Below are 19,085 nucleotides of genomic sequence, written 5' to 3'. Positions count from 1 at the left end.
GTGAACGTTACCAACACATGCACGTTCGTGTCTCCTCCGTTTCGCGAAATGAAAGTTCCTTCAGGTTTCTTCTCTCGTTGTGCTCCAGCTCCCTGTGTGTCCCACACGTGGACGGGTGGCTGCCGTTCGAAGCGCCGTCCTTTACTCGTCGTAGCCCGCCGTACGGGAGACGGAGGCTCGGAATCGGCGCACAGAAAGGCAACGGCCGACGGGACGGCTGTGGGGACGCTGTAGGACGAGTCCCTATTCACCGTAATCTCCATGGTGACGATGCACTCTGCGTGCCAGGGCCTGCTTCGTACACACGCTTGCAGTGCGCTTCATCTTTCGCGTCGCTGCTGAGCCAGTGCTTCCACGACAGCCGACTGACGGTTCGGTTTTCAGTCCTTTATGCACCGACTGGAGCATCTGGGGGGCTTAAGGGTACAACACACCCCTCGGGGACGTTCTTGTAAATGGTTGACCTCAAAGCTGAGGGATCGTGACAGTCAACGTTTGTTTATTGGTATAATTCCTCGCTCGTACGCAAATAAATGATGACGTCGTGTCTCGGCCCCTTGAGCGTCCCTCTTTGTCACGACGTCCCGCCTTCTCCAGGTGACACATAGAGCTGTTTCTGTGTCACCTTAGGGCCGCGAGTGTGTGTCCTCGAGCTCCGTCCTGAAGCTGCCCGCTGTCTCTGCCTTTCATCTGACCCTTGGCGTCTCTCTTTCTGCCGATTCCAGGATGGGACGGCTGCCACTGGCCTGCTGGGTAACCGCCTGTGGCTCTCTTGGCCTCTCGTTCGCTTATTCCACTTTCCTTTTTGTGCTCCATCAGTGCTGGGAATCTCTGCTGGTGAAGACGTGCACCAGAAGGACTACCTCCGCTTCAGCAGTATAGACGTACGTCTAATGTGTCCAAACGTACCGTACGTACCGTATGTTGTCCACCGCGCCGTCTCTTTTGTCTTGACAAAATCTATCGGAGCGGTTTCTCTCGCATCCCTTCTTGTGCTCCTTCTAGCGCTACGTTAGGATTTTTCCGGAACTTGATCTGTTGTAGCCGTGCGTTGTGCTGCAGGCCTGTTTTCGTCTATCTGCTGAGTAGGTGTATATTTCTCACACAGCTTTTGGGCTGCCTTTCCATCTCTCACTATTGACACTGACATGAACACTGATAGAGTGTTGTTTTTGGGAATCACACTTATACAAATGCATCCCGAACAGGAAAGTACTTGCATAACCACACACGCGCACGCAGTCTGAAACCACTTGTCCCGAGTAGGGTCACGGCGAACCGGAGCCTAACCCAGCAACACGGGGCGCGAGGCTGGAGGGGGACGGGACACACCCGGGACGGGACAGGACGCCAAGCAGGACTCGAACCCCAGACCCACCAGAGGGCAGAACCCAGTCAATCCCACTGCACCACCGCGCACCCCCGATCAGAGTGTATTTGTATTGTTGCTGAAACATTTGCAGCCTATTCGCAGCGTCTTTCTCAAAGGTTAAAAAGAAAAAGCTTTTCAAAGATTAATTGACAGTATATCAATCATCGACTCGTTCGTAATCGGACTTGTGTGTTATTTGCATCCCATCTGTCAACCGTAACAGAGTCCAGAGAACCGATGTTCTGATTCCTTAACCAACCAAAGTATGCATCCAAACTGAACTGTCCTGGATTTTTGCATAAGTCAAAATTACATTTGGGTCACTAAAAAAACAGAGTGATTTTTAGGATTTGGGACTGGCACTGGGAATGGGATTGGGACTGGGACTGGGATTGTGTTTGGAATTGGGACTTCTTTTATACACGCCTATAAAAAATATCCATTTTGTTTCCTGAAAGCACAAATGATACGTTTGTCCAGCTTTGCCTGGTTTGAAACTCCCTATTAGGAAATACATTTAGTTTTGCCCAATTCGCTGTGTGATCGTTTTTACACAGTAGGCTCCGGTTCAAATGTTGTGATTTGGCTTTTTTGATATCTGATAGAAAAAAAAATTAGTCATGACCGACTTGCCATTTGCAGACCGAATCTTTCATTTTCATCAGTTTTTAGAACAGTAAACTGAAAGAAAACACACACACACACACACACACACACACACACAGAGACAGGCACACAAGAAATAAGATTTGTTTATGTCTCTCCCATCTCAGTTTTTCTGAATTCTGTCACTTCGCATCTCATGTCTTGGCCACTCTGTTAATTTTCTAGGCAGTTTCCTTTTCTTCTTTTCTTCTTACATCTTACTTTGTAGACATGACTGCACCACTGAATTATCCATCCATCCATCCATCCATCCATCCATCCATCTCTTCTTGAAATCAGTCATGCACATTTCAGTCTGCATTTTTCCGAGAAGGTGATGCTCTGCTGGCAGTAGCGCGCAGCACGATGAGAAGACGGCGGTGACGGCGGTGACGTCGGTCCCGTCCGAATGCCACTCCGAGCTGAGACTGGATCCTTCACGTTGCCCAGATCATTGATGCACTTTTACTTTGTTTTCTAAAGACACAAACTGTAGGCAATGCCTTCATCCCCAGACCTTCGTTGGGCCCGGTCTGGTGTAGATGTTAATTTCTTACAGCAGATGTGCTAGAAAAAAGAAAGAAAGAAAAGAAAAACGCACTGTGGCCTGTTGGGGGCAGGAGGAAAACACAGGGGCTGCACTGAGGCGCCGGACAGCAGGGCTGCAGACAAACAGGCCTTTATGAAACTGAACATACAGTAATGAGGAGAGCGCAGGGATGTAGCTCTCGTACACTGAACAGTACAAGTGCTGAAAAAGGGGAAACTGGCAGAAAAGTCCAAAAAGTCTTCACAAGCCCATCAGTTTCTTCTGTCTCAGTGTCAGTCTCTGTCTCAGTGTGTCTCAGTCTCAGTGTCAGTTTACATTTACATTTATTCACTTAGCAGACGCTTTTGTCCAAAGCGACTTAGGGTTTCAGTATCAGTGTCAGTCTCGGCGTCGGCGTCGGTTTCGGTGTCGGTGTCAGCGCCGGCGTCAGTGTCGGTGCGCTCGCTGACAAGCTACCTCCTATACGGATTGTACGGTTAGAGAGAACTGGTCCTCATCACCTGGCAGCGGACGTGTGTCGTGGCTCTGTCTCCCGCCGGCTCAGCTGAGCGAAAAGTCCACGTTTTCACGTTGGGTGTGAATATAGTTTGTGTGTCTTGCTGTACTCGCTTTATACAAACGGCTGTTATTTCCTTCCCGGCTGAAGCGTCGGGCGCTGTGAGCTCAGGAGCGACGGAGGACCTGCGTCTAGAAAGCAGCGTGTGCGTGACAGGACGTTCCGGCTCCGATCCCACGGATGCCGCTCTTTCTTGGAGCATTTTGGGTCGACTGCAGGGCACTTTGAGTTCGTCTTGCTCCGTTTCCCACCTTCGCTAAGGACGAGTGGAAAATACAGGATCACGTTAATCTTTGCGTTATTAAAGGGCTTTTTGCCATTTAATCCTGACAGGAGCTGCCGCACTAGAAGTATGTGCAGTATACATATGTTCACATTTTTAATTTCTCCTTATAGCTGTGTGCTCAGTGCATAAGTGCCTATTTTAGACACCGATGTGTCCGCACTGGTGCTCTGGGAGAACTTACTCACCGGAGTGTGATTTTGAAACCACCAAGGATTTGTAGACTGTATTCCTGGAGGCCTCATCGCACACCGAGTAACAGAGGAAGCGGCGAGAGTGTGGAGCTGCTCTACGTCACTTATGGAGACGGTGAGGAGTCCACATGCGTACCAGCCTCGCGCTGAGGACTACCTGTGTGCGGTAGGACAGCCTGAGGGCAGAACCTGAGCTAGGTGGCACACCGGGAGGTGTGGGCTCCCCCTCCCCCACGCCGATTTTACACTGATGACAGGGGCCCTTATGAAGCCGTCCTTGCACGCTGGGCCGGCAACTCGGCGCGAAGTGCGACCGGGCTTAATTGAACCAGAATGGGCCGGTGAAAGGAGATAGTGACATCTTTATGTGTGATGAGACAGACAGGCCCAGTGCTGCGCTGGACGTGCGCCCAGCTGGGTGCCGCAGGGGAAGCCTGTGAATGCCCACTTTCACGGGGGAGCCCCCCAACCCCCATCCCCATGGTGGTGAAGGAAGGAGGAGAGGCCTGGTCACAGACTCAGTGTTGAGCTCTTCATCACCAACCTGCTGCCCCTGCTGACCCGCTGCCCGGCACCACCGCTCCGGCTCTCCGTGGGGTTCAGGCTGCTGTCCTCACCTTTATAGGACAAAGAGCAGGTCCCAGCTGCGGACAGGTGAGCACGGCTGCATTTTTTCTCTTCCTAGTACTGGACTTTTCTGAGGTGCTGGGTTCTTACACTAAAGCCATGGAGCGATTTTGGGTGTAAGAATTGAATTTCGCAGCAGAGTGGCCTTCTTGGTCTCTTCCACAGTTTAGTGGTCCTCCCTGGAAGTCCTCCATGGACTGGCCCCCGTGTTTCTAAGATCCAGAGCAAGCAAGCTGTCCTCTTGAAAGGGAATAATGTTCCGTGGATTTTTACAAATTGGATACTGGATGTGTAACGTGTCCCCTGGATATATTCTTAAGCTCTCTGCACTTTGTGGACATTCCAGTCCTGCCTTGCTCTTGGCACCAGGTCAACGGTCAGCCTGACCTTTTGCTGCATCTTCTCTGGGCTGTTTTTGCCCAGAGGATGAACGGATGGGGGAACTGGGAAAGAGTAGAAGTTGGGGCAGCTCAAAAGCAGAGCCGCTCGCTCAGGTCGAGTGGATTCATTGTGATGGACGTCCAGGTTGCATGTGTCCAGTCAGCTTCGCTGTTCACAGGGTGACCAGACTGAAGATCACTGTCAGTCACAGGGGATGTCATGTCTCTCTTTCATTGCTGTTCTAAACACCTATTAGATGTAACATATCATTTACATCCTTTAAGGAAGGACAATGCTCTCTTGCACTTCAGTGTTCAAAAATATTGTGGCTTTATGTCCTTCGATGGTATAATGCACTTCTTTTTCTTATTAATATGGCAGATATTGTGTGTGTGTGTCACTGTTAACTGCATCGCTTTCAGTTAAAAAAAAAAAAAAAAATGTTTTGGGTGCGATTGCGTCTCTGTGACTAAAAAAGATGCATATTTATCAGAAAGGATCGAGAGAAGCAGGAAAGACCAGCGGAGAGACACAGAGACAGACTTCATCTGTTTAAGGCCAGCTGTTTGGCCGTTCACTGCTGTACTGTCACTTCACACACCCTACTCGTGTGTTCCGGCGCCGATGAGCGAGCGTCGCTGTTCGTTTTGTCTTATCAAACGAAACGGGTTTCTTCCCCTTCTCACTCTTGACACAGGAGCCTAATCTGGTTCTCCTTGGCTGTTTCGATGTAACACCGTAAGAAACTATGTTTTAGTGTGGCTCTGAACCCTCAGCTCCAGCCCTACAGGGTTCCCTTCAAATGATCAGGTTACCAGACTCCATGTATACACTGTGTGTAAACTGGTAATTACATCATTTTCTCTCCAGTCAACAGCTGAGGCTCAGATGTAGCCTACAGATATAGAGAAAGTATAATGTGACCCAAACTACGAGAAATACCGAAAAGCAGTACAGCACCGCGGACGAAAATCAACACGCAATAAAGTATCGTCGGAAAATAAAGTATCAATAAAGTATTACAATAAAGTGTCAAGGGGGTTTGATGCCCTTGTGTTTGTAGAACAAAAATTGCTCACATGTTTGGGTTCAGGCGCCCCTTTTTACCCTGCTCTCCAGTATGGATTAGGAATTTGGTGCAGGGCCAGTAGAAGCCTGTAGAGGGCAGTAGAGAATTACAGGGCAGTACAGGGCATTAGAGGTAATGGAGACCAGTAGAGGGCAGGAGAGGGCAGGAGAGGGCAGTGGAGACCAGTAAAGGACAGGAGAGACCACTTGAGACCAGTAGAGGGCAGTCGAGACCAGTAGAGGACAGGAGAGGAAAGTGGAGACCAGTAGAGACCAATGGAGGGCAGTGGAGACCAGTAGAGGGCAGGAGAGACCACTTGAGACCAGTAGAGGGCAGGAGAGGGCAGTGAAGACCAGTAGAGACCAGTGGAGGGCAGTGGAGACCAGTAGAGGACGGGAGAGGCCTTCACAAGGTGAACTCAGCGCTGCATCTCTTTCCACTGGCTGCAGCCGCCCTGCCAAGGACTGTTCCTCATGGACGTCGCTGCGCTTTGTCTCCCTCGCTCCTCTCTCGATGTTTACTGAGTAGCAGCTTCCCAGTGGAGAGGTGGTGCTTGCGAGTGGTGAAGTGGAGCCGTAAAGCCGCCTTCCTTGAGGATTTCATAAAACCAGTGGCATCTATGTTATGTTTTTATATGCGGTCAGAGAAGAGTCACTGGATTATGAGGGTGGGGGTGCGAGTTGGGAGGGGGGGTGAAGAATAACAGCAAACCTTTAATTTTCATCGTCTGAATTCAGCTCTATTGTGTCACTTTGGATTCCTGAAGATCCCCACTGCTGCATTTTTCCAACGTCCTTGATTTTCATTGGACTCAGTATTTGCAAACATTAAAATGCGGAGAGTCTGAGGTTGCTAACCTCAGGGTGAATGGACCGCAGATCTGGAGAGAGAGCACGCGCACACACACACACACACACTCACACAAGTGTGATCATTCCTAGCCAGGCCTCTTAAAGGTCTGGAGGGGAAAGTGAAATGCTGAGCATGGACTGAAATGGCCCCTCTTGGACCACTCCCCCAGAATTCCCCCTGGCGCCTCAATGGCCACAGCAAATGTGAGGCATGTCCCCCCCCCCAATAGGTTGTCCATGGGAAAGTGGCATGTGGAAGGCAGTCCTCTCTGGGGGTCCCGGCACAGTGAGATGTGCAGAACTGTCGCACAACTGGGACGAGACGATTTTGACCTGTTACAATGACGCTTATTCATTTAGGTGCCGCTTTTCTCCAAAGCAGCTCGCAGTGATTTACCCGTTTCTACTACATGCCATTTTCACTCTATCAGTTCAAGTACCTTGATCACAGCTACTGCAGCAGGAGGTGGGCTTTGAACCGGTCACCTCTGCACCTGAACACAGCAGCTGTGACCACTGCGCCACCTGCTGCCCCACGTTGGGACTTCTTAAGTACGTGGTTGTGCTTGTGCGTTTGAACCCGAGGAGGATTCCGATCGTAAAGTAGGTGCGACACTTGAACTGTGCCAGTTGCGCTCTTTCCCCTCCCCCGGAGCCTAGAGAGGACCCCACTCGGTGCGTATGTAGACTCGTCTCCGCAGCCTCTGCTCACGGGCCACGGTTGAGGCCCAGTGGCCGCGTGTGCACCGGCGTCCCGGTCAGAGCTGCTCCGAATCCTGGGGCCCCTCGCGTCTCCTGAAGCAGCGCAGTCCAGAAAGGGAGCGAAACAACGAGGAAAAGCCCACGCGAGACGAGTTTCCAGCGACTCGGGGTCCCGCCGCCTCTTCGTTGCTTCCCCGTGCAGCTCGGCTTCCGGGGAGAAGGGCGGCGCTCCTGTGGGAGAGCGTTAAGCAGTCATCTGGGAACACAGAGCAGCCGCCTCACGTCACGTATCGCATGAGGAGGGAGCGTTAGTCTGGTTTAAGCCTCCCGGCATCGGCGTGTGTCAGGACTGCTGGGCCCGGTAGGTGAAGAAGACCAGTTCCGAGCTGGAGCACACGAAACACAGGATCGCTCAGGAAGCTTTGGCTCAGCTCTGATTTTGAGCTTCGAGGATGAGAATGAAGACGATGGGCAGCGCTAAGGGGGGGGTGTCCCTCCGCGGGGTACGAGACGCCACGCTCGGCTGGCGATGAGCCCTTCTTCACCGCCCGTGCCGTGTAACGGTGAAGAAAAGGTCGAGCTGCGGCTCCGTGTTCTCAGTGCTCTCTCTGCTCCGTTCCCCTGAGCCCCTCCTCCGGGCAGGGATCAGGTTCTGCTGAAAATGGATACGGGCTCTATGACCGGCTGGAATGAGCTCCAGGGAGTTCGTGTAAGAGGACCGGAGCACCTCGGCAAGGGGCCGTCAAAGCTGATCGATGCAGCGAGACGAGGGGCGTCGAGCAACTGGCCTTCGGTTTACTGTCTTCACTTGTTTTCATGGAACTTTATTTAGTCCACGAGGGCATGAGCTGAGAGGCGATTCAGTTTCGACAAGTTGCAAGGAGACACTTTGGACACCCAGAGTGAATGAGTGGAGCGCAGGAAGCCCCGGTGTAACAGTGCAGTGTTACACACACACACACACACACACACACAGAGTGCAGGTGGGACAAGGTGCGCTCAGGAGTCCGTCGCACTTTGTGTTTAAAGACACCTACAGGTGAGGCTCTCGTCTTCGAGACGGTTGCAGGAGCCCGTTTCCAGGTGAAGAAACTGTACGGAAAAAATTAACATCTTGCACATTAGTTGTGCTTAACAAAGCGTCAAGGTTTCTCGCTGTTTCTGCATCGTTCCTTTTGGCTCCTCTGTTTATTTCCATGCTGCCGAAGCTGAGGATCCCATCGTCTCCGAGGCCACGGACGCCTGGCGATTGCGAAGGAACCCCCTCCTGCAAAAATGCCCGTGAAAATCCCGTGGAAACATTGCAGTCAGTTTCTTGCACGGAAACTCTATTACCTTGATGTAGTGTGACAGTAACAGCTGGTAGCGTAGTCCTTGGAGCTGCTGCCTTTGCACCCGAAGGTCAGAGGTTTGAATCCCCCCTCTGGCTGTAGTGGCCTTGAGCCCAGTACTTACTTTTATTTATTTATCATACGCTTTTCTCCAAAGCGACTTTCACTGAACTCTAGTGTTATGAGCCCACACACCTTATTCACCGCGGTGACTTACACTGCTGGAGACACTACTTACACTGGCTCACTCATCCATACATCAGTGGAACACGCTCTCACTGTGTGTCACTCACACACTACAGTACTTACTTTAAAAATTCCCCAGCTCTACAAGTGGATAAGAAAAAAGCATCGGCTAAACGAATGAATGTAACGTAAGTGTGTTTTCGAAGGCAACCCGCCCTTCTGAGACACCCAGAAGCTTCTCTGTGGAGCAAAAGTTATGAAGCCCTGTACCGAAGTGTCACTTTCCTCAAAACGTCGGCAGAAACTCTGCAGGCTTCGAAAGGTACGCTAGCAGAACTCTGAGAAGGAGACACTCTACACTCCACGCTGTGTGTGAGAGGTGGAAGAAGCTCGGTCCCACCCTGGAGGAGCGCTTTGCGTCTGTTTCCACTTAAGGAGGCACAAAAAGAGGCCGGGCTTCTCCCCCTTTACCTCCCCTCCCCCAGAAGACCCCATACCTCGGCCCCTGTCTCGTTTCCCCCGTCGCCTCCGTTTCGGCATCTAGGACTTTGAGGGCAACCGTCCTCCTCCTCAGCCTGTCCTGCGCGGAGCAGCTGTGAAGGTACGTGGTGCCCGGTGCTCTCTCCGCACCCCTCCGTTCGGTGTCTTCGGGACTCGTTCCGCTGGTTTTCCCGAAACGGCTGCAAGGCTTTCCTTCGGTGGAAATTGCTACTTACTGAGTCCTGCAGTAAAGACAAATAATGAGGCCGTCGTCATTATTTGCGCCGGGCGGTGGAGGTATCGCGGAGCTCAATCTGTGGTGTTCTGCAGGATTTAGCATGGAAATACCGATGTGCCGGAGTCCACTTTTCATTTCCTGTCCTTCGGAACGGCGATATAATTTCCTCTGGGGAGCTGGGGACAGTTAAGCGTTTTGGATCTCAGATGTGTTGCACAGGCGCGCTCTGTGGACCAGGTGTGATGTGGGGGAGGCGTCAAATGCAAACCAAACCAAAGAGAGAGGAATTATGGTTCAATTAGGTATAATGCTGCAGGGCCATTAGGGTTAGGGTTAATGGGTTAGGATTAGGGTTAGCCAGGGTTAGGGTTAGGGTTAGTGGGTTACGGTTAGGGTTAAAGTTAGGGGGTTAGAGTTGGGGTTAGGGTTTAAGATTAGATTTAGGGTTAGCCAGGGTTAAGGTTACGGTTAATGGATTAGGATTAGGGTTAAGGGTTAGGGTTAGTGGATTAGGATTAGGGTTAGGGTTAACCAGGGTTAGGGTTAGCCAGGGTTAGGGTTAGGGGTTAAGGTTAAGGTTAGGGTTAGTGGGTTAGGGTCAGTTGGTAGGGTTAGTTGTCTTCGTTCTCGGTCATGGCACCGAGCCTTTTGTCTTGGGCCAACAAATAGCATAAAATAGCTTCTACCTCAGCCATTTACTGTACTTCTCTGGAGGTGTGAGGGCAGCAGCAGGGGCAGTGGTTAGTGCCACTGAAGGACCTGGGTTCGAAGCTTCCCTGCTGCTGCTGTAAGCTTCAGCAAGGTACTGTACTATGCTTACCTTGCACTGCTCTAGTAAAAAAGGCACCCAGCTGCACACATGGATAAATCAGCGGAAGCCTCTTAGAAAACAAACCTGCGACTGTAAGCAACTCTGGAGAAACGTGTCCCCCGAGTGACCGAGCAACGGTAGTGAGTCTGTGGCCACGTCTCTGTCCGTCTCAAGCGCGACACATTCTTCACGTCGGCGGTATGTCAACTTTCCGGAGTTTTCCATGTTTCCTCAGCGTGACCCACGACTCCCCCGTGGAGTGACGGTCCGAGCAGTGGCGCCGCCGCAGATCGCAGCATTTCCGACAAGTGGGTCAGGGGAGCTTCTCAGGAGGACTCTCCAAGAGCAGAGCTAAGACGCGCTCCTCCCTGCAGCCTCACTCTGCCGAATTAATTCAGCCACCCCCCGAAGCCTGTAATCCCCCAAAATCAACAGCGGAGGGAAGGGATGCTGCTTACTGCTGGTCGCACGGCCCCCGGGCCATTGTGTGCTGCTACTGCTGCGTCTGCTCTGCACACACGGCTGAGGAGATAAGACAAGGCCTTACTGGACGCCTTATGATCCAATGTACTGTCCGGGGGGAGGTTGTACGACGCAGATGACTGAAGTTGAAATGGATGGGATTAAAGGGCGAGAGTCGTTTTAGAGAACTCCACGTCCAGGTCAGCGCTGTTTTCAAAGACTGAGAGGCTTGTAATCCCGGCCACCGCTGGGCTCTAATCCCGCACTGTGCGCGCAGATCCGTGGGCCTGCAGCCAGGGCGCTGTTAAACTGGAGAGTTACTGGTAATCCCACGCGCCAGATGTCTGCCCCGCTGACGTTTTCTATCGGGGGTCTACACGGTGCGGCGGTCCGGCGCGACGCCGGCACTCCGACGCGCTCCGTCCTCACGGGCGGGACGTGACCCCGCGGAGCTCCCGAGGTGGGATCGGACACGGCCGGACCGTGTGCTGCAGGTAAAGGGTGGATTTGTGCAAAAGGGCGGAGCGACGGAAGCGCTTTCGGAGGGGTTCGAGCCACAGCTCGGCCCGAGAAGCCCGCGGACGTCCTTCGTGTGCCGGTGGGCAGAAGTTTGGTGCGCTTTATGCGTCGCATTTGTACATTGTGACTTTGTGTAGTCGTTTCGTTGCGACGTATTTTATAAACGTGACCCAGACGCTGTGTGGCTTCGCCTGTTTACCTTCACGTTGATGTGTTTTTCTTTTTAATAATTTCCGGTATAAGAAATATATTTCTGCCCTCTAGATCAGATGCCGCCCCCTTTGAGCACTGGTCTGGCGACTTCGGACATGACGTCACATCTGGGCCGCTGTCGCTTTGCCGTGGCGGTCGGATCCCGGACACCGCGGTGCCCTGCGACCTCGGAGAGCGAACTCGCTCGCGGGAAGCGCTGCCAGGCAGCCGGCCCGTGCATACGTGGGCTCTCGCCGGCTGCCGGTGCTCTTTCCTTCTTTGTCGTTCCGCTTGCGGCGAAGCTCCTCCGCAGGCCTCCTGGTCCGGACAGCCGCCAAGCGTCTAATAGCCCAGAGACGTTTAAAAAGCCGAAGGACTTCGCTCGCTCTTTGATTCGTCCCGAGGGCTCTTTGGCGAAACGGAAGGCTTCGTTCACGCGCTCCTATCGTTTTTGCGGGTTCCCCGACTGCTCACTGTCGATATCAGCGTGTTTGTCGTCGTCCCGCGAAGAGCGCAGCGCTCGGCTTTCCCGTCGACGCGTGTCGTCTATGATAATAGAGTCAACGACTACAGCTTTCCGGTGCAGCCGGCGAAAGTGTAACTGGCCGTGGGACAGGAGCCGTCAAACACAGAGGGGTCAGACGGATCGCGGTAGGACCCGGTAGCGTACCACCAGAGCACTGTGGGACTCGACCGATCGCTGCAGGACCGTGCCGGTCACAGCACAGTGTTACCGTTTACCGCGGTACTCTGGCAACTGCTCCAGCACTCTGTCAATGGCACTACTTTTCAGCAGCAGTAGAGCAGCACAACAGTTGGGCCACAAAGTCACATTGTGGTTAGAACTTGCAGTGGCGCCTGTTTCAGCAACAAGGTGATTCCCAACCTGCTGTATAGCTGTGCGACGTTCTGTTATCGATACACTGGTGCTTCAAATCAATTCAATGAACCGATCGGTTATTGATCGGATCAATGTACTGGGCACGAGCGAAGGGAGAGAGTGACGGTGCGCCAGTGTCGAAAATGGGTCAGGAGAACGTTGCTGTGCGGATGCTCGGTGTAAAAGGCTCGCGGTGAGATGAGACGCGTACGGAACGAGGCACAGAAGACGCGATCCCGCTCGAATGGTGTGTGAACTTGAGCGGGGTGCGATTCCACAGGCAGGGCAGCATTCGAGTATAAACCGGGCTTCTCCCCCTGCTCCTTAAACTCACTGCTATTGTGGGGTTTTGCCTGAACTCGTCCGCAGGTGGCGCGGCGGTTAAGGGCCACAAAGCTGGAGGTCGCCGCTTGAAGTCACTCTCCCAACACTGCCGTGCGCCCTTCAGCACGGTACTTACCCTGAATGACCGTGTTAAAATGCCCTACTGTAGCGTGCAAATGGCCGGAAAGGCTGCGTCGCTCTCGCTACGGTACGGGCTCAGCGGTGACATCGTAATATTCCAGCGTGTGTTCCGCGTGTTCTTTAGCCGGTCTTTCCTACGTGCTCCGCGTGTCGCTTTCCAGGCCGCGGACTAACAGCACGGCTCTCTAACAGCTCACCCGGATTCCCGTGATTTTAACTCACGGTGGAAACCGAAAGTCCCGGATTGACCTCCCCAGCAACACGTTTCCCCCGTTCTGGGCTAAAAGGGGTCGCTCGGGGTGAACGTGTCAAGTTGAGGCTGAAATCGTGCCGTTAGAGCACAGCTCATTATAGAGCAACATGCCCGTCAAGCACACGCTGCGTGTGTGACGTGAAGAGCGCGGCTCCTGTTCCCAGCACAACTGTGGGCGTGGCAGAGCTCCAGTAACTGCCAGTCGGGTGTTTAGAGCGGCAGGAAGCGCAGGCGTCGTGTCGCATGGAGCAGACGCTGCGTGTCTCTGACATACCCGCTCTACACGTGGACGCGTGGACACGTCCTCGGTCGCAGCCGTGGAGCCGCACCACGCTGTCTCTAGCTGTAGCGCTTCTCTTCATTGTGTGTGTGTGTGTGTGTGTGTGTGTGTGTGTGTGTGTGCGTGTGTGTGTGTGTGTTCGCTGCCTCTCCACTGGGGTGCTCTCGTTGCTTTTCCTCCTTCCACAATGCGTCTCTTTCCGTTTCCTTTTTTCTGGGACGGCCCTCATGCGATCTCAACTGGCGTCCTTCTTCTACCGAGCAAATGGCTACACGCGTGTGTGTGTGTGGGTGTGTGTTTGAGGGGCCTGCTGCTGTTCCCTCGCGGTCCAGCTGTGTCACTTGCTGAGACAAGCGGTCATAGATCACGGTGTGTACCCCCCGGACGTGCGTCACATCGTCCAGCTCCAGTTTCCTCATTACCCTCCTTTCCTTTGTTCGCCCCCCCCCCCCCCCCCCCCACTTTGCGTCCTTGTCCCTCAGACCCCCGTGAGCCCCTCCGCTTTCCTCGAACGAGGCGCGGCTGCTCGTGTTCTCCTCGGCTTACGACGGCCTTCCGCTTCATCGCTGCTGGAAAGTGTCCTTGTGCCGCATTCTATGATCCAAAGGGGCTATAAAGAGTTAACATGAATGAACGCTACGTTGTGTAACTGTGTTTCACTGATTATTCATTATTATTATTATTATTCATTATTTTTCACTCATTTCACAAATTATTAATGTAAAAAGAATGCTACTATGGGATGACAACGACAATGAGATAAACACCAGGTCTGAGGTCAAAAGGTCCTTGAACCACTTTGTCTTGTACTTGTCCAGATGCCTCAATGGACACCAAGGTGTCCCTGCAGCTCCATGTGTCTCTAATTGTCCTCCTGTCTTTCCTGCAGGAGAGGCGTGAAAGAGAACGGACTCACAACTCGCTCTTTTCGGGCTCCTTTAACCCCCCCCCCCCCCCCCCACACTCTTTGGTTTTCACACGTTCATCGAAAACACCTCCGGTGCCTCAGGATGCGGCTCCAGTGCGGGAGGGAGGTCTGTTGAGGCCGGGGGGGGGGTCTATGCTCACAATGACTGGGGGGCAGTGGGGTTGGGGATGGGGGGGCACCAAAACACTGGGTTCCTGCTCGTTTCCTGCCTTTCTCCCTGGACGTGGTGAAGGAAACCCACTTCCCTGTGGTCTCTCTCTCTCTCTCTCTCTCTCTTTCCCCCACCCCCTCCTCTCGCTGTTTTGCACACTCCCTAGCCGGCGTGCCCACACACACAGACACACAGACACACACACACACACACGCGCACTCCCAACTCAAGCGCTCGTGCCATCAGGCTCTCTGGAGGAACTCGTGCTCCCGCTCACTAGGTTCACCCGAGCGTACCGGTCTGGGGGGGTCGGCACGTGGCCCCCCCCGTTGGACATGGAGAGGCTGGAGTCATTCAGGAGGAAGGCAGGTAAGGACTGGATCCAGAGATACTGTATATTACCGTCAATTCCCGGTCGGAGTGGATAAAAATCACGTCAAGTTTAATTTGACTGGGGACTCGGGTTCAACACTCATTCATTCATCTGCGCCTTTTTGGCCAAATACGGAGTTTGTGCTGCAAAGTAAACTTCTGGCTAAGTGCTGCTCAGTGTGCAGCTGAACGTGTGTTTTACGCTACACGTACACAGTGTAAACACACTACTGGGGCTATAACGTATGCAGTGTGATTTAGTGTGTGTGTGTCTGTGTGTGTGTGTCTACTCTTTACCGAGTCGGTGTGACAGCGCTGCGTCTCGCTGCGTCTCGCTTTCGGCTCTCTCTTCCGCAACTGGCCACTCTTCCGTTCGCCTCGGGCCAGGAGGCTCTTGCAGGCCGCGAGACCGACCCGCTGAGGTCGCAGCGCCGACTTTCCGACTTTCCCGGAGAACAGTCGTGTAAATTCGTCTTATATTTCGGCAGGAGAAGCGCGCGGTCAGGAGGAACCCGCAGAAATCCTGGGTCTCGCCGCACGCGCCGCCGGCTTTCCAAGTGCACCGGAGATGGAGAGGAGACCCGTTCGGCCTCATGCGGTTTTCATGCCGATAGGCGTGTTAATGACGGCTTTGTGTCACTGCTGACGGTCCCGACTCGGGGGGTTGGATGACTGAGGTGGAAAAAGTGCGACTCGCAGCCGGTGCGAGACGGCCAGGGTTCACGTGGCTCCGGAGAGCAGGACCGCGCCGTCCTCCCGTATCTCGGCTTTGAGGCCTGGCTCTCGGAAGCTGAAGAAATTCCGTCCGTCTCTCCGTCGTTCTCACTCTTCGTCTCTCACCTCCTCCCGCCGAGTGCCGCGGTGCACATCGCCACATTACGCACATCGCAAGTGCCTTCGTCCGATGTGGCTGTGAATTTTACCCATTCATACAGCGGTACACTTCATGCGAGTAACCTTGCTCCGGGGTACTGTGGTGGGGCCTGGAACCTAAAGCCTGTGTCCTTAAGCACCAGGGTACCTGCTTAAATATGACAACCCGGCATGTTTCGCCGCTTGTCCGTACTGCAGGTGAGAGTGGTAAAACGTGGTACGCTGGGGGGGATACCTAGTGTTGCTTTCATCAATATCAGTCATCCTACCAGTGAGACGTCCCTGGGTGTTGTTACTGTATGTGCTGTGAATTCCTCGGCAGTCACACTTTCACCGCGAAGCGCCAGAGTGCAGAGGACTTGGATTTAGAAAATACTTCCGTTCCCTTTCGGTGTCCGGCACCACAAGAGAAACAACAACTCTTCCACATCTCGTGCAGTTTTACAGTGTTTTACAGCACCGCAGCTCGAACGGCAGCCCCCCCGTCCCGGTGCTCCTTTCCCACAATCCTCGGGCCGCCGCGTTCGCACTCCAGCGGCGGCGCGGCGCCTGGCGGTACGGCAGGAAGGCGGAGAAGGGTGTTTCCGGGCCCGCGGCTCTAGGTGTCGCGGGGGCCCGGGTCTCAGCAGGGGGCCTGGAGGGGGACGGAGGACGCCGGCTGAGCCAAAGTACCTGCTCGCGTCCAGCACGTGGCCTCGAATCCCCGAAGAAAAGGCTTTCACGCTTACGTATTAACGTGTGTCGTTATTGCACCCTTAGAGCCGTTTCCCTCCCGCTTCCCGTCCCCTGCGTGTCCTTGGCGGAGCTGCGGACGCCCGAGTGACTCATTCTCAGCCGAGCGACCATTCGGCGTAAAAGAGGAGCACGTAGAAAGCGAGAGCGCTCTTCCTGAGAGACGTCCTTCTCGTGTATCGTGTCGCCTGCTGTCCGGCTCCTCAGAAACACTCCGTAAGAAACGTGCGAGTCTCCTGCGCTCCGTCGGCCTTCCGTGACATCGTTATGGGCCCTTCCTCTGGGATCGTTCCGGAAGTTCTGCGTAAACAAAGCCGAGGCAGGAAGGCAAAGACCTGGCCTGCCCGCCAGCCAACCGGCGGTGGACTTTTGCCACGGATACGATGCCTGTTTTTTCAGGCTCTGTCATCCTCGGCCGTCTTCAGCGGTTTGTCCTTCCTGCTCGGAGTCCAGAGTCGGGCCGCGCGGCAGGACGGCAGGTAGTGCTGCTGCCTCGCGGCGCCTGAGGCGTCTGGGTGAAGGATCGAGCTCGGTCTGCGAGCAGCTGGCACGCTCTCCCCGTGTCTGAGGGGGTTTTCTCCGGGTGCTCCGGTTTCCTCCCACAGTGCACTTTAGGTGGATCGCTAATGCAAAATTGCCTTTGCGAGTGTGTGTATGGCTAGCCTGCGATGGACGGGCGTCCTACCTCCTAAAGTAGCGCCCGGTGACTGTGGGATAGGCTCCGGGCCGACGCTACCCCGAAAAGGATCAGGAAGCGGTCCCGACAAGGAAACCTGTTCATTATCGTCTGTTCTGTTGTACAGTCTGTGAAATACGTCGAAATGAAGCTTCAGGTTCTTCGCAAACTCACCTGGTGCGAATGCACCGCTTGGAGATGCGCGCGCTACGAAACAGAGCCGCGTCACCCGGAACCGCAGCATATTTTCTGCGGAACGACAGATTCGCCCCTCGGATCCTCCGTGCGCCGTCTTGACGCCGCGCAGCACGCTTTTCCTGCTCAGCCCGTAACTGTAGCAACGCCGCGTGTTGTTCGCCGCTGGGAAATTCGTATGCTGTTAGGGAAGGGCTACGGACTTCAGCCTCTGAGCTCCGGTTCCCCTCGGCGACCTTGTTGAGGACCCCCAGCCTCCGCACTGGAAGCTGATGTGCTGGTCTCCCTGCTGGTCTCCTTGCTGCTGGTCTCCCTGCTGGATGTAACACACCGGTCCATTTTAAGGGAAGCTTTACTCCTTCTGCTCATCTCAGTCCACCCCCCACTCACCGTGATGACTGAGGCTTTTCTAACAGGCCTTGTGTTCAGCTTTGGATCCTATAAATAAATGTTGGCAACACATGTCGAAAATGTTGCGCTTTTAGCCACGTTCCTCTATCGGTGACACAGCTGGGTACAAAATTATTTCTCCGTTTACAGTCATCTTTTGCGAAGGGCGATAATTTTTTTCAGCCGAGCTCATTCTTTATCTTTAAAGCGCAGACGTCCTCTGAACGCCGTAGCCGTCTCGTGCCGCCGGGGCCCGCTTTGGGACCGCGACTTCCGTAACACCGTAGCGCTCGCTTTTTAACGTTGTAGAGGCTTCACAAAAGACTCGCTGACCGCGCGGGCGGCGGCCAGGTTACCTGCGACCGGGCGGATGCCGGCCGAGCGCCATCTGCGCCGAGCGTCGCGCCCGGGGTGTTCGCGACCGCCTCCGCTGCCGCTTGCCGTCGCGCTGCGGCCACCTCCCCTTCGCCTTCGGCGGGCCCGTCCCGGCATCCCGGCCGTGAGGCGACCCCAGAGGCGCCCCTGGAAGCCGCCCGCGCGTAACGGACGGTAGCTGCGCCTCCCGAATCGAAGCGCTTACGCGTTTCATTCCTCCCCTCGCAACGGCGTGTTTGCTTTCGTTTTTTCTGCCTTTAGACTTGTTCTGGAGGCAGTTAAGCTCTGCTCTGTATTGCACTGCTGCACAGAGAAAAGGGACATGTTTTGCGTTGTCAGTCATTTTATTTTTAGAAAAGGCACCGTTTATTATAGCAGAACGGGCGAAGCGTTTGTCCTTAAGAAAGACGCGATTCGGCCGTTTGGGAATAGAATGCGGCGATGCCGAGGCCGCGGAGAGCTCGACGACTTCGTTCTGTTCTGCAGCGATTAATGCTGCTGTGCTGCGCGTTGCGGTTCGCGTCACTTAAATCACGGGTATATATAGAACAACGTGGCCATCGATCGCACGGCGGGGTGCGAAGGTCGCTCTCGCTGAAGCTTTCGGTCCCGCTCGGCTCGGCAGACGACACTCCGGACCGAGTGCGGGCCGGGGAGGCCCGGCGGCCTCGGCGCGCCGCTTCTGCCCGTCCGACGCATTCCGCTCCATCGAAAGGCGCCGCTGGCAGCGCGTCCTCGGCGACGGACGGGTAGAGCAATTCGGTCCTCGAGCCGTTTGCTGTCGGGGCTCTTCCGGTGGGTCTGTGTGGAGAGGCTGCGGACGGCTGTACCGTCTTCTCCCTGCTCTGCTGTCCATGTGGCTGCTGCTTTGCTTGCGTTTGTTCTCCTTTCTTCAGCTACGCGGTCGACTTATCTTGTTCATTTGCAGCATGCAGTACGCAGATACGCTTACACTGGACAAAAGTAACTTTGCTAGATTTTTACAAAACAGCAGTGGTGTCCATGTGACGCTGTTACATTACAGCACATCACATTTATCTATCGGACACTCTTCTCCAAAGCGACT

General features: G+C 54.2%; 1 protein-coding gene across 3 annotated transcripts in view; it reads left to right on the top strand.

Annotated features, from left to right (window-relative positions):
- The window catches only part of LOC108934335 (Nance-Horan syndrome protein-like), a 37,368-nt gene that overhangs the window by 3,872 nt on the left and 14,411 nt on the right, over window positions 1-19,085 (top strand). The window contains exon 1 of one of the 3 annotated variants that reach the window (XM_029251242.1): window positions 4,184-4,254. The exons of 1 other annotated variant lie outside the window; for it this stretch is intronic. Coding sequence is in view for 1 of the 2 variants with exons in the window: in XM_018751970.2 (XP_018607486.2) it covers window positions 14,388-14,775 (388 nt within the window). In the remaining variant the exon portion in view is untranslated. Of the gene's footprint in view, window positions 1-4,183; window positions 4,255-14,380; window positions 14,776-19,085 lie in introns of those variants that run through there. One more of the 3 variants, XM_018751970.2, reaches the window with a different exon arrangement.

Source organism: Scleropages formosus, chromosome 4 (assembly GCF_900964775.1).
Source record: "Scleropages formosus chromosome 4, fSclFor1.1, whole genome shotgun sequence".
Classification (NCBI taxonomy): Eukaryota; Metazoa; Chordata; class Actinopteri; order Osteoglossiformes; family Osteoglossidae; genus Scleropages; species Scleropages formosus.
This window is presented reverse-complemented; position numbering and strand designations above follow the sequence as displayed.